Here is a 14,167-nt window from a genome sequence, read left to right as displayed (position 1 = left end):
CTCTGACAGGGAGAACATCTGTGCTCTTCATAGATGAGCAGAGATTAGCAGATTCCTGAAATGCAGATTACAGCACAGATTGATTCAGCGGATTTCTGCCTTTTACTTGGAAATGAAAACCAATAAAAATGTCAGGAAGAGACTGAGACTGAGGATCATAAATCACAGACCGGCTCTGGGAGGAATTAGACTCATTCACCCACAAATATAAATTAGTGATAGAAAATAGTGAGTTGGTCCAGAGCCACAGTGACAGCAGGCTGAGTCCTCACATCCTGAGGACGAGAGTTTCACAACATCTCAATTCCTGATTTTCTGCTGTGTTAGCAGCCTCTCAGCTCAGGAAACCACTGTCACAAGCACAAAGAGCAGTGTCTCAGACAGGGTGGACTGGGGGGGCAAACTGGCCCATTAGTACGAACCCGGTTTGTATGTAAGTGTTTTACTGACTCTTCAGCTGTTGTGTCGTTGTTGTCATTATCATTATTAGTAGTTTTACTGTTGTTTGTTTTTGTTGTTATTTTCCTTGGATTTTAATTAGTGTGGAGCCAGGGTGGTGACAACTGGAGACCCAAATAAATACAGACATAAATAAAACATGTAGTTTAGGAGCAACAACCAACACCATGGAAACTGAACACACAACATCAATGCCATTTGACTGAGCTGCAGTTTCTCTATTGGCTGTTTCTCTTTCAAAACTGGTGCAAACAGTTTCCATTGGTCGTTTACAGTCTGCAGTGTTGACATCCAGAGCGTCACCAGGCTGAATGATGATTGGACGTCGGTCACTGGTTCCACAACACTTTTCAGACATCCTCCATCACTGAGCTCACCTGGTCCGGACAGAGACCGGCTTCACTCGCAGTGAGGAGACGTTTTAAAAGAGGTCGTAGTGACTCTGAGTCAAACTCTGCTGCTCTTTCATATAATGATCTAGAAATAAAGAACAAGTGCAGGACAGCTGTTCAGATACAGTGTGAGAGATTTCTACCAACAACAGAAACAATCACTGACTGTCTGATCTCCTCCTCGTCCAGAGTCACAGCATCTCCCTGACCTGCAGCATCACACCTCTGCAGCGGATCACACACCTCAGGTACAGGTAACTCTCACTGAGGATAACACACCTTAACAACACACCTTAACTCACACACACTGAGGACAACACACCTTAACTCACACACACTGAGGACAACACACCTTAACTCACACACACTAACGACTGTGAAGCTCTGGACATTCCCACCAAACACTGCTTTCATCATCAGTTCGACTTCCTCTTCCTCAGTTTCAGTTCGGCTCCTGCTCAGCCCTGTTCCTCCTCCTGGTCTCTCTCAGCTCACTGCTGTGAAACAGGCTTCACAGGCTGCTACACCTTCCTCCACCTGTGCCCTGTGAGCCTCACCCTGCTCACAGCTTCTGTTACTGACAACATACAACATACACCACAACATACAACACAACATACAGTGCATGTGTTGGTTACGACAGCAGCGTCATTTCACTGCTTTGTTTACTGAACATTGAACTGTGGCCTGTGACACATAGACTACAAACACTAATATATTATAATCTAGTGGAACAGTATTATTAAAAATGCCTCCATGATAACATCATATAATGTTGTATTATCATCACCTTGTCTGAACCACCATCACTTCAGCTTTGCTGGAGACGGGGAATCACTGTAGGTGAGACATCACAGGTACGGCAGAGGGGTGGAGGTCCTCCGGAGTTAAAATTTGTTCTGGAGCTTTCAGTTGTATCACAAGATCTTCCTGAGTTTCCATTTAAAAGTTCTAATCTTTAAGATGTTTATGAAACCAAGACACAGGAGGACATACTGGACTCTATGAACCTCCCCCGTCCCCCAGTTTAAAAAAAAAAGATGCTTATGAAATCAAACCATAGTTTTGATGCAACAGTCGACATTTTTTCAGCAGTGACCATTTTACCTCCATCACTATTACTGAAACAACATCTGTCATCTGTCACTGTTATTTTACCATGAACCACCACAGAGCTGGTCCTGAGGTCCTGAGGTCCTGAGCTGGTCCTGAGGTCCTGAGCTAGTCCTGATGTCCTGAGGTTCTGAGCTGGTCCTGAGCTAGTCCTGAGGTCCTGAGGTTCTGAGTTGGTCCTGAGTTCCTGAGCTGGTCCTGAGTTCCTGAGGTTCTGAGCTGGTCCTGAGGTCCTGAGATTCTGAACTGGTCCTGAGTTCCTGAGGTTCTGAGCTGGTCCTGAGGTCCTGAGATTCTGAACTGGTCCTGATGTCCTGAGGTTCTGAGTTTCTGAGTTGGTCCTGAGGTTCTGAGGTTCTGAGCTGGTCCTGAGGTCCTCAGCTGGTCCTGAGGTTCTGAGCTGGTCCCGAGGTCCAGAGATGGTCCTGAGGTCCTGAGCTGGTCCTGAGGTCCTGAGCTGGTCCTGAGGTCCTGAGGTTCTGAGCTGGTCCTGAGGTCCTGAGCTGGTCCTGAGGTCCTGAGCTAGTCCTGAGGTCCTGAGATTCTGAGCTGGTCCTGATGTCCTGAGGTCCTGAGCTGGTCCTGAGGTTCTGAGCTGGTCCTGAGGTCCTGAGATTCTGAACTGGTCCTGATGTCCTGAGGTTCTGAGGTCCTGAGCTAGTCCTGAGGTCCTGAGATTCTGAGCTGGTCCTGATGTCCTGAGGTTCTGAGCTGGTCCTGAGGTTCTGAGTTGGTCCTGAGTTCCTGAGCTGGTCCTGAGTTCCTGAGGTTCTGAGCTGGTCCTGAGGTCCTGAGATTCTGAGTTTCTGAGTTGGTCCTGAGGTCCTGAGGTTCTGAGTTGGTCCTGATGTCCTGAGGTTCTGAGCTGGTCCTGAGGTTCTGAGTTTCTGAGTTGGTCCTGAGGTCCTGAGATTCTGAGCTGGTCCTGATGTCCTGAGGTTCTGAGCTGGTCCTGAGGTTCTGAGTTGGTCCTGAGTTCCTGAGCTGGTCCTGAGTTCCTGAGGTTCTGAGCTGGTCCTGATGTCCTGAGGTCCTGAGGTTCTGAGTTGGTCCTGAGGTTCTGAGGTTCTGAGCTGGTCCTGAGGTCCTCAGCTGGTCCTGAGGTTCTGAGCTGGTCCTGAGGTCTAGAGATGGTCCTGAGGTCCTGAGCTGGTCCTGAGCTCCTGAGGTTCTGAGTTGGTCCTGAGGTCCTGAGCTGGTCCTGAGGTTCTGAGCTGGTTCTGACGTCTTCAACAGGTCCAGAATCCTAATGAGACCGACAGTCTTCACATCTTGTTTTGGACTTTAACCATCACAGGGTGGTTTTTACTGTGAAGCAGCTGCAGCCACATCACAAACACAAACACACTTTGTTTGTTGGTGCATCACAACAGAATGTGATGAAGATGATGAAGATGATGCAGCAGAATACTGTTGTTAAATCTGTTTCAGTGCTGCCAGTTAATTTTATCAGAAATAATTATTCAATTTATTATATTCTACATTTTTAATTATTTTCTGACAAGTAATTATTGAATCCAGAATATAATCAATGATTTATCAGAAGTGAGAATGATCATTATGACCTGATCTGGTGTTAGATGGATTTAAACTCAGGTTGGAACATCTGTGCTTTCACTACAGTAATAGCATTAGACACAAACAATAAGAGACAGTGAAAGCACCATCACAGTATCTAAACACTGCGTGTACTCTGTACATCACCGGTCTGTGGTGTGGAGAACACTGAGCTACACAGGTAACTACACCTGAGGCCTCAACAGACCTGGACCACGTCCAGTTCTAATCTTGTCAAGGTGAAAACCTCCAGTTTGTATCAGTGCGTAAACTGAGCACAGGCCCGAGCTCAGCTACAGGTAAAGGAGCAGGTCACATTTAACACCTTTAACAAACAGTGAGGTTGCAAATTAAGTTTGTGGCCAAGCCTCAGTGTTTGACCCGACTCGCAGTGAACACGCCCTGATGAATGCTGGGGGATTACAACCGCCTGCAGTGTGTTTGAAGTGGACGTAAACAGCAACAAACAGTGTAGGTGACCTCAGACGGCCCGGAGCGCCGGCCAGGCCGGGAAAATCCGCTCCAGTGTTAACCCTTCACACTCTGAAGAGCTGTGGAGTCTGGAGCCTAGAGCAGGTCCTTAAAGGCAGCGTGGGCCAAAGACCTCCCCAGCACACACTGAGACAGAGAAGACAGAGAAGAGAGAGACTGAGACAAACTGAGTCAGACTGAGACAGAGAAGACAGAGAAGACAGAAAAGACAGACTGAGACAGAGAAGACAGAGACTGAGACAAACTGAGACAGACTGAGGCAGAGAAGACAGACTGAGACAGACTGAGCCAGACTGAGACAGAGAAGACAGAGAAGACAGACTGAGACAGACTGAGACAGACTGAGACAGAGAAGACAGACTGAGCCAGACTGAGACAGAGAAGACAGAGAAGACAGAGAAGACAGAAAAGACAGACTGAGACAGAGAAGACAGAGACTGAGACAAACTGAGACAGACTGAGGCAGAGAAGACAGACTGAGACAGACTGAGCCAGACTGAGACAGAGAAGACAGAGAAGACAGACTGAGACAGACTGAGACAGACTGAGACAGAGAAGACAGACTGAGCCAGACTGAGACAGAGAAGACAGAGAAGACAGACTGAGCCAGACTGAGACAGAGAAGACAGAGAAGACAGAGAAGACAGACTGAGCCAGACTGAGACAGAGAAGACAGAGAAGACAGACTGAGCCAGACTGGCCAGAGCCAGACAGGCTCTGCTGGATGTGATCAGAAACACAAACACCACAACAACCTGAAGCCGTGTTGTGTTGCACTGACCGGAAACATCAGTATCTAATGATGTGATCTCCACCAGTGTCTGTCTGATGTTTCCACAACGAGCTCTTTGTAAAGTCTCTCACAGGAAGACCTGAGGTGAGGAGGACTGTGAAGCTCCTGCAGACACACAGCAGGTCACACAGTCAGGGAGTGAGGACGCTGCTGCAGCAGGTCCGTGATGTTCCTTCAACACATCGCTGCAAAGATCAGGTTTTAATCTGATGTTAAAGGTTCAGAACATTTCAGTCCGATGTGAGGAACACTGATTTATCACACAGGAAGTTTTATGAACACACTCCCCCACGGGCACGACCGTCACGTTCAAAGACCTATTCAATGGTCCGCATCCTGTGAACGCAGCGTTCAGGTTCTCCAAACTGGCTCCGGATAAAATCAAACACAGATCTGTATCTGAGGACAGGACATGAGCACGTCAGGCGCTGCTGCTGAGTTCAATGGCTGTGGGAACACACACCTGTCACTGCATAATCAAACCCACATTATTATTTCAAAAATGAACACTGCCCACGTGGAAATGTAATATCAAGAGTGATGTCACCTGTAAGGGGACATATACACGTCCTCTGGATATATGAAGATATACAGTATGTAAATAGTAAAATCTGTATTGATATTAAAAATATGTATATGGTGAATTTTGATATGGTTTAACATGTTGCAACCATACCATATATGTTAAATATATATATTTAATTTACATATGTAAGTTTATTTAAAAACATATATAAAATTTCTATGTTTCTATATGTTTTTTTCTCATGAATTTTAAATATGTCTCAGACTTTTGGACTCTGCTGTTTATATAATATGAACATATTATGACAGGCTGAAGGATGGATATATATCTATGTATCATATGTTTACAATATAAACATGCATATTTGTATGGACTAGATATATTTGTCAAGATATGAAATTGTTCCAATTTCTAAATGGTTTCATGTATATTTTTTTACATGCGTTTATATTTTACATGTACATATATTTCATGTATGGAAAGTCAAACATATGAACAGGTTTTATGTTTCTGCAGGTACCTACAGTTTCATCATCCAGGTGAAGTGAACACTGCTGTCGATCTCTGAGGAAAACTAACAGCTTCCATAATACTCCCACTGGGATCTACTGTGTGTCTGTTGTGTTTCACTTCTCCTACAACATTCATGACACTCACACGTATCAAAGAGTGTGTGTGGGGTTAAACGGTGATTCCCGCCTCCTGTGAGTTGTGTATAGGTGATAATCACCATGTAGAAATATTCCCATCACTGTGATGCTCCTGCAGAGACACAGCCTCTGACTGTGATGAGTTCACGGACCTGACGTGTCTGTCACAAACACAACACATTCACATTAACTTTACACTTCAGGTTCCTCCCGTGTCAACACCAGCACCACCGACATGAACTCCTGTAACCCGGGTCACTGCGTCCTGTTCACACAGCTGCTCTGGGATGAACCGGGTTATTCACGCAGACAACTTCTCACCGGAGGAAACAAAAGCAGCCGGTGATATAACTTTCTACATCCTTTTTCTGACAGTACGCGAAGTACACACAAGACCGGTGGAGTTACAGTATCTTGTGACACACACACACACACACACACACACACACACACACGGCAGGCATGACCAGCCCCCGGAGCGCAGACCGGCGGCGACAGCGCACTCACCCAGAAGGGCAGCTCCGGTCCGCACAGCCGCTCCATCTCTCCGCGGCGGATCCGCGGAGCCGCGTCTCTGAAGGTCGAGCCCTCTCTACCGACCAGCTTTCCCGAGCCTTCGCCGTGGAGTCAGCTGGCTCACTGTCACATGCCACACCGGCGGCAGGCCCTGAGTTACGGCGGAGGCGCCTCTGTTTCTGCGCCGCCCCCGACAGCGTGGACCGAGCTGCGTCAGGAAACGCTCCGTGCCTTCCGCTCTGCTGAGGGGCGAAGCGGGGAAGTGCTCCGGAGCCTGCGAGCGACTGACGGAGGCTCTGCGGAGGGAGGGCAGGGCGTCTGCTGACAAGACCCGCCCCCACCTCTCTCTCTCCCACACACAAAGGACAGACACCCGCTGAGTGGCGAGGTACCATGAGCCCACCTGTGGAGCTCAGAGGGGAGCTGAAGCTGCCTTCACCCGCCGGACCTGTTTCACAGGAAGTTCACCTGTGACGCGGCACTATGGAAATATTCAGAGAAAGTAGAGTTTAGAGGGATAATGAATTAAATAACTACGGTGGCCCTGAGAGCTCAACACACTGTAACTTCAGGAAACAAACACACAAAACTCAAACTCAGAAAACGTGTTTTTCTGTGACATCAGTTTGACAACACATGGACTGAAAATACTAACACACCAGAACTGTTTCCAGGGGACACAATAACGGGCTGGACATGTCAAATACTGCAGGTCACATATTCACTGCATGTATTTACTGGTGTACTGTGTGTTCTCTGGGTGAAGTGAGTACCAGCAGTCCCACTCATTCCTGTCAGAGCCACATCCAGATGATTATCTGGTTACCATGGTTACCATGCTCACTAACCGTCCCAATAAACCATGACTGTGACAGAGAGCCAGTATGACCCATACAGGTCACTATGGGTTATTTGTCACCCTGTGACAGCCCCCCCCCCCCCCCCCCCCCCCCCCCCTTAGTCCTGATCCCAGCACCAGGCCCCACCCACCTGAGGTTCCTGAACACACCTACATACCACACTAATCAATGACAACGCCATCAGTTCTTTGACAACCCCCCCCCCCAGTGGAATGTGCAAATCCAATGAGCCCCTTAGCTTGCACGCCATAACAAACAAACAGCTGATTGGTTTAGAGCCCCGACCTCAGGGCCAGCTGTGCAAAGCGTTTTCATTTTGTCTTCCGTCACACATATATTTCATGTGTGCGACCGAGTGCAGCCAGAGTACAGAACCCCCCAGGAAAGACTGTCTGAGTGTCAGCACCGTTATCTGCTCCGTTTATATGACAACAACCTTTTCATCCTCCTTATGAATAGTGTCGTCCTCTGATGTGTTACATTACACACTGACACCGTAACGTATTGCTCTCCTGGTAAACCGGCCTGTGACATGACAGATGTATAGTCTCTGTAGCGTGATATTAACGAGCACATGAGAGCGACTGAGTTCTTCCTCAGTTATGTTGAAGCTGTGTTTCTCTGCCTTTAGAGATGTGGGTTATATTTTCCTAAGATAAAGAGTTCTGAGATACTGAGCTTCAAAGTTCTCAGTAATCAGATAAAACTTCATTTACCAAGGTCACGCTGTGTCGCAGCGGAGTCGGGTCAGGCCAGGTCACAGATGACAGACAGGAGGTAAGAAATGGACGGTGCTTTACGTTGTTCTGGGCTCATCATGAAAACAGCAGCTTTGTTCTGTCTGCTGTTGGTGGGAACATCTGCAAACACTGCACTGCTCTGGTATTTCTGTTGTACAGGCTGCACTCAGCACTGAGGCTTTGTTAAGTCTCCAGGCCTCCTGCTGCAGAGGATCTTACATCGGGGGATCTGATTACCAGACGTTAAGCCCTTCTGTTCTCTACCTACGTTCCAAGAAGAGCTGACCTTGGCCCCCAGACGGATGCTTGAGTGTCCACAATTAGCTGGATATCCTTTCTGATGCAGTGCAGATAAATGAGACCTGCAGAGTGTGAACTCCTGCCATGTGAGGGAAGACCTGTGTTGTATTTATGCTGCAGGAGCTGTCACAAGTCCTCACATATCAGCAGTGTCACTTAAACAAGCAGAGCCTTTACAGAGCAGCTCCGCCCCAGGACCTGTAAGCCCATTTATCTCTGTGTGCTGGGCCAGGAGGGCCCTGTGGCTCTCTGACTGAGCTCCACAGGAGGCTGAAGCTGCAGAAGTCATGTTACAAAAATAAAGAAATGAATGTATGAAGGTGTAACTGAGTGAAACCCTGTGAAGCCTTGAGGAGGATTTCATAGAAAACACTTCTTCAAATGAGACACGATGGAAAGACACATGTGTTCATATTACTGTTACTCTATTAATGCTGTGATATATGATGGTGTTTGTGGTGACTGTTTCACTGTTGTTCATTATCTCTTTAGGTTTTTAATAAGAACAACATGGAAGAAACGGTTCAGTTCGTCACACGTGGTTCAGGTGTCTGCAGGGAAAAGCTGCCACCTACTGGTCACCTGGAGAAACTGTGACACAAACAGACCGAGCTGCAGAGTCAAGGCATTAATCCTCCTCTTTCTATTAGCAGGAGCAACAGCTGCATTATATCAGTGTTGGTTTAAGTATTAGCATCAGATTTAGACATGGGACTTTACCACTGCTGTCCATGGTATTAATATTAGCATGTTAGCATCAGTAAGTCTGGTAGCAGCAGATTTATCATGGGGATCAGAAGCATTATCTGAGTTCATTTAGTTATAACTCATGCATAAACCCTTCATGCAGGTGAACCACAGTCACAGCATCATGATGAAAAAGTCCTGAGAACAAACTCTGACTTAAAGAGACAGTTTTACAGTAACTGGTCAGCCCTCAGCCTGAAGCTGCTGTATCATGTCTTCTGTGGCTGTACAGGAAGACCCCCCCAACCCCTCCCTGATCAGGGCTCTTCATCATCCTCATCATCACTGGGGTTGTGGGCAGAGCTGTTGTGTGCATGGTGTGAATGGTAGGATGCAGTGTTTCTGGAGCTGATAGATGATAAACGTCAGGATTTTCTGATCATTCAAACCCTGGTGATGTAATCCAGGTCATCTGGACTCAGACTACAGGTTTTAACAGAGGCCTGTGTTAGAAACCAGGACCTTCGAGACTGAAAGACTAATTAAGCATCTAAAGAATGAAAGAATGAAGCTGCTGGTTGCATTGTGGGAAATAAAGGTTCCAGTGGTGATGAACTCTGGGCTACACCATCAACTAACAGCTCTCATTGAAATGTCCTAAAGGCTGAGCTCTCTCCCTCTGATTAACCTCCACCTTCACACAGCTGGATGAACACAGGACCTGTCACATCCGCAGCATGTCCTTAATACTGAAGAGGTCCAGGTTTTACTGTTCACAGCTTATTAAACATTTTAATGTTAAACTTCTTCCCTGAGTTAAAACTAGCGCAGCCTCCAGATAAACGGAACTGAAAGTTATTGGCAGCAGTAAAAAGCCTGTCGTTCACAGGCTGAGGTCAGCCATAGCTCTGTGATCACATAATCCCACCACTTGCAGCCTGTGTTGTACAATAAGAGTCTCTCGGCTGTGATCTGTGCGCAGCCAGAAGATGGAGTCATGAACACGCTGTGGCTCGGTTCATGGCGCACAGGAGGACCGGGTCCTCCTCATCTGGGTCCCTGTCGACCGGCTGAGTCATTGGCTTTGAGAGCTGAACCGTGCTCCTCTGTGAGGGCTTTATTTTGAAAGTTGTAGTGTGGATGGGCGGGGGGTTGTGCACTTGGCACCTCCGAGCAGCTGCGCTGTGGACGCACATCTGGAGAGCGCGTTCGTTACGAATTTGAAACAAAGCGCCTCCTCCCGCGGCCGGGATCACTGCTGTGTCCCTCAGCCTCACTTACCTCAGCTGATCTGTCAGCTGGAGCTGGAGGCAGCGGGAACATCTGCGCTCGACAGCCTGGCCCCAGCAGCTCCAGCAGCTGGATGAGGTCTGGAAACATCTGCAGCGCCTGTTCTGGAGCGCGTAAAATGAATCAGCAGCGGAACGGCTCCCCGCCGCCTGTCCTGCTGCAAACATCCCAGGAACCAAGCCCCTGACAGGCTGATGGGACACGGTGGGGGCGCTCTGTCCTCAGCAGCCGTTTTATCGTGAACACAAACGCCCAGGTGGACCAGACAGGAATGAACCAGATGAAGGAGCTCCGATCTCTTCCACCGAGACCACCGAGTCTCCCTGCAGCTCCTCCGAGGAGACGGTTTGTCAAGCTGGGGAGGAAGACGAGTGATGGCCCTCAGCAGTGAGTGAGAACATGGAGCAAACACGACCTCCACACACTGAAATCTGTGAGAGCTGTGATGACGAAGAGAAACACCTTTAGTAGAGAAGCTAATTCTCTTTTTCTGCTCTTAAACTGAGAAATAGTCAGTGCACCGTGAGGAGGAAGCTAAAGGACAACTCACCAAAATAAACTGAAATAATATTTTAATACTATTACACATTTTTTCAACAACCACACACAAAAAAATCTACCAAAACTACTAAACCACTGACAACCTGCTCATGTGCCATCACTCCTTCATGACCATCATCATCATCATCATCATCATCATCATCATCATCATCATCATCATTCCATCATAGAGGTTCAATATTTTCACTAATATCCTTAATCAGAAGTTTTAAATCTGTTATATCCCAGTGATGGCGTAACTGCAGAGAACCTTTGAACCACAGTGGTAAGAAGCTTAGAGCTCGGTCTCAGTAAACAACCCTTCATTATTTCATTCATGCACTGAGGCAGACTGGACGGCTCTGTGCTGGGGACAGACGTGTATGTATATACTCACTGTCGCAGGGTGACAGACCTTTGTGAGACTTACACTGCATGTTATGGTTAAAGAGCTACTCATGCTTCTTTTCTCCTTCTACTAAACCCTTTTCTTCTTCTCTCATATTTATCATTTCATCACTTTATCCTTTGGTGTTGCATCAGTCGTAGTTCTTAGTTCTTTTTTTTACATCACTTCCTCCTTATGAGGATGTCAGAGTCACAGGTAAAGGTGGTGGGGATTTGGTGTCCTGCTCATGGGCACTTCTGTTGACCGAGGACTCTCCCTCTTTGTTCAGATCAGCTTCATCCACTGGCAGTTCATCCACCAGCAGGTCAGCTGAGGGAGTGGCCGTCAGACAGCTCAGCAAGAGCAGCATCCGTCGCCATACCAACCGCCTCTCAGGTGTCTTCCTTCGTGGCCCCGCCTCCAGCTCCGGCTCCATGGCTCTGACGGCAGGTCTCAGGTCATCGCTGTCCAGCCAAGCCAGGAAAGGCAGCAGTACGTCACACTGTCTTTACTTTTCTCCTCACTTATCTATGCTGCCATGACATGACTGACATACAGGTGGATCTAATTTTTGAGATATTACTTTAACCTGATGATGACATCAGGGTCATTTTCTAACAAGATGTAAAACAGAAAATCAGCATCACACAGTGGAGTTTGAAAGATTTGAGTATTGGACAGACAAAATGATGTTTATGGGATTTGCAGAGTGCAGCATTTGGGTGTGTGTGTGTGTGTGTGTGTGTGTGTGTGGGGGGGGGGGGGGGGGGGGGGGGGGGGCATCATTTTCTGTTATCTGTCTATTTTTCTCCAACCAGCAGCAGTAAAAAGCTCATGTTAGGCTCTAAACCAACGACCCCACGGTCACATGACTTCACCGTCACCACCACTAACCTCCAGCCTGTGGTCTGATTCAGCTCTGAGCTCTTCTACAGAAGCCTTTCCTCTGACAGAGTTAGTGACAGTCTGTAGAAACACAGCGAGGCTGCAAAGGTGGACTGGTGAGGAGGTCGGTTTCATGTTGGACTGATGACGTTTAACGTCCCCGACAACCTCTGTCGTCTCATTTAGACTCTTGTCTCTGGCCTTTTTAACAGCTGGAGAAGCTTCAAGAATCAGGACTGAGGGATTTACTGACGGATCTGATGTCAGAGAATCAAACCTGAACATGTCTGAGCTGCTGTTAAACACAGACCTGACTTCAGTCATCAAGCAGAAACACATTCAAACACCAGAGACTCAGGACCAGGGACAGGAAGTGGTAAATTACTAGTTTATTTCTGGATGTTTGTTTATAAAGTGGCAGGTGAATTAACCAATCACATTTTGATTTGTAGTGGGCGGGACCAAAATCCTTGCAGTACCATAGGCTCATCACACAGGGTTTACCTTTTTTGCTCCAGGGGTTCGAGGTAGCAGCTAGTAACAGGTGAAGTGATACGACTTCACATGACAACATTCACAACCTGGAATATTTAATGAAAAACCCTGTGATTCTTTTGATCTGTGGACTCTTATTGACTAAAGGAACACAAATAACTGAGAAACAGACAGTCGGACTTCACGACCTCTTCAACGGTAGGGAGTTAACACTGTTTCTCCTCTTGCTGGTAAATCTAAATCAATTCTACTTTTGTTCTCATGGTTTCTATGAAATCAAGTGAACAGTTGAACTGTGGAGAATCTATCTGAGCTAACGATGTGTAGCATGTCAACACTGACTAAAGATTAAGCTTTTATCTTCCCGCTGCTTTGCTCCAGCTGTACACTGGTTGCCGACAGCGAGCTGTTAGCCGCCTCAGTCTGGTCACATGGATCTGTTTCACCCCAGCTTGGTGCTCCTCAGTGTCGGGGCCTCTGTGTCAGACACTTCAGTCGGTGACTTATCTTGAGGCTGCAGCTCACTGTCAGAGGAAGGTGTAGCTGCGGTGTTTCTACTTTAACAGCACCGTGCTAGACAGGTGACAGGTGTGTTCACAGTGTTTGAGCTCTGAGAGACACAACAGCATGAAAAGAGGTGGGAATTGTAGACTTCACCAGGGTGTCATGTTTACATCACTGCTGATCAGAGCTGGAGCTGATAAATACCCAGGACTACTGCAGAGTCATGTGACCTGGGAGTGACCAAAGCCAGGTGTTAGCTGGTTCTTGACTGGTGCACAGGGGGATTATGGTTTTAAGACCCTCTGGTTGGTTGAAGGCCTAGCTGTAATACGCATGGTTCACCCCTGATTAGAATATATATCTATACTGAGTACTCAAGTACTATCTGTAAGCAAATATCTATTATTGTGTTGATAACTAAACTAACTCCAGCATTAAAACTTCTCTCCTCTGCTGTCATGTCATGCAGTGATCTCTGCGGATGCTTTGATTGTGGACGACCCCGCTGAGCTGTCCAATCAAATAACTGCTCCAGGAATCCTGAAGATCTTTGGAACTGAAATCTGTGAAGGAGCTCACTATAAGAGCGTCCTGGCCACCACACACTCCAGTTCAAAAGAGCTCGTCAAAGAGGCCCTCGAACGGTAAGACCATGTCCTCTGTTGTGTGTGTGTGTCTGTCTGCCATATGTGTCTTCTTTGTGTGTGTGTCTATGTGTGTCTCTTCAGGGTGAGATGTGTGTCCATGCTTCCTCTGCTGCAGTGTATCTCTGTGCTGCATGGTTTGAATGTAAAATCAGTCAGAGTTGTCTTTGATTCAGGAGTTTGGCGGCTGATGAGAGGTTATCATGTTCATGTTGTTATGAATAGTATATTTCAGATGAACAAGGTCGACTTGTTCTGTTTATTATAATTGCAACACAAAGTGCTCCGTGTGTGTGTGTGTGTGTGTCTGTGTGTGTTTAGTAGTTCTGAAAAGGT

At 47.2% G+C, this 14,167-nt stretch overlaps 2 protein-coding genes across 8 annotated transcripts in view; one reads left to right on the top strand and one right to left on the bottom strand.

Moving 5' to 3' along the window:
* Positions 1–6,760, bottom strand: part of abcc3 (ATP-binding cassette, sub-family C (CFTR/MRP), member 3) — a 46,404-nt gene extending 39,644 nt beyond the window's left edge. For 4 of the 5 annotated variants that reach the window (XR_011687338.1, XR_011687339.1, XM_071473164.1 and 1 more), the window contains exon 1: positions 6,490–6,739. Coding sequence is in view for 3 of the 5 variants with exons in the window: in XM_071473164.1 (XP_071329265.1) it covers positions 6,490–6,525 (36 nt within the window). In the remaining 2 variants the exon portion in view is untranslated. Of the gene's footprint in view, positions 1–6,489 lie in introns of all 5 variants that reach the window. The other variant, XM_071473165.1, reaches the window with a different exon arrangement.
* Positions 6,761–10,277: 3,517 nt separating this feature from the next.
* Positions 10,278–14,167, top strand: part of radil2b (Ras association and DIL domains 2b) — a 30,360-nt gene continuing 26,470 nt past the window's right edge. For 2 of the 3 annotated variants that reach the window (XR_011687353.1, XR_011687352.1), the window contains exons 1-3: positions 10,278–10,762; positions 11,593–11,795; positions 13,657–13,831. Coding sequence is in view for 1 of the 3 variants with exons in the window: in XM_071473187.1 (XP_071329288.1) it covers positions 10,647–10,762; positions 11,593–11,795; positions 13,657–13,831 (494 nt within the window). In the remaining 2 variants the exon portion in view is untranslated. The remainder of the gene's footprint in view (positions 10,763–11,592; positions 11,796–13,656; positions 13,832–14,167) is intronic. The other variant, XM_071473187.1, reaches the window with a different exon arrangement.

The sequence above is a fragment of the Trachinotus anak genome, unplaced genomic scaffold (genome assembly GCF_046630095.1).
Source record: "Trachinotus anak isolate AG129_WGS33_773 ecotype Australia unplaced genomic scaffold, CSIRO_AGI_Tana_v1 ptg000048l, whole genome shotgun sequence".
NCBI lineage: Eukaryota > Metazoa > Chordata > Actinopteri > Carangiformes > Carangidae > Trachinotus > Trachinotus anak.
This window is presented reverse-complemented; position numbering and strand designations above follow the sequence as displayed.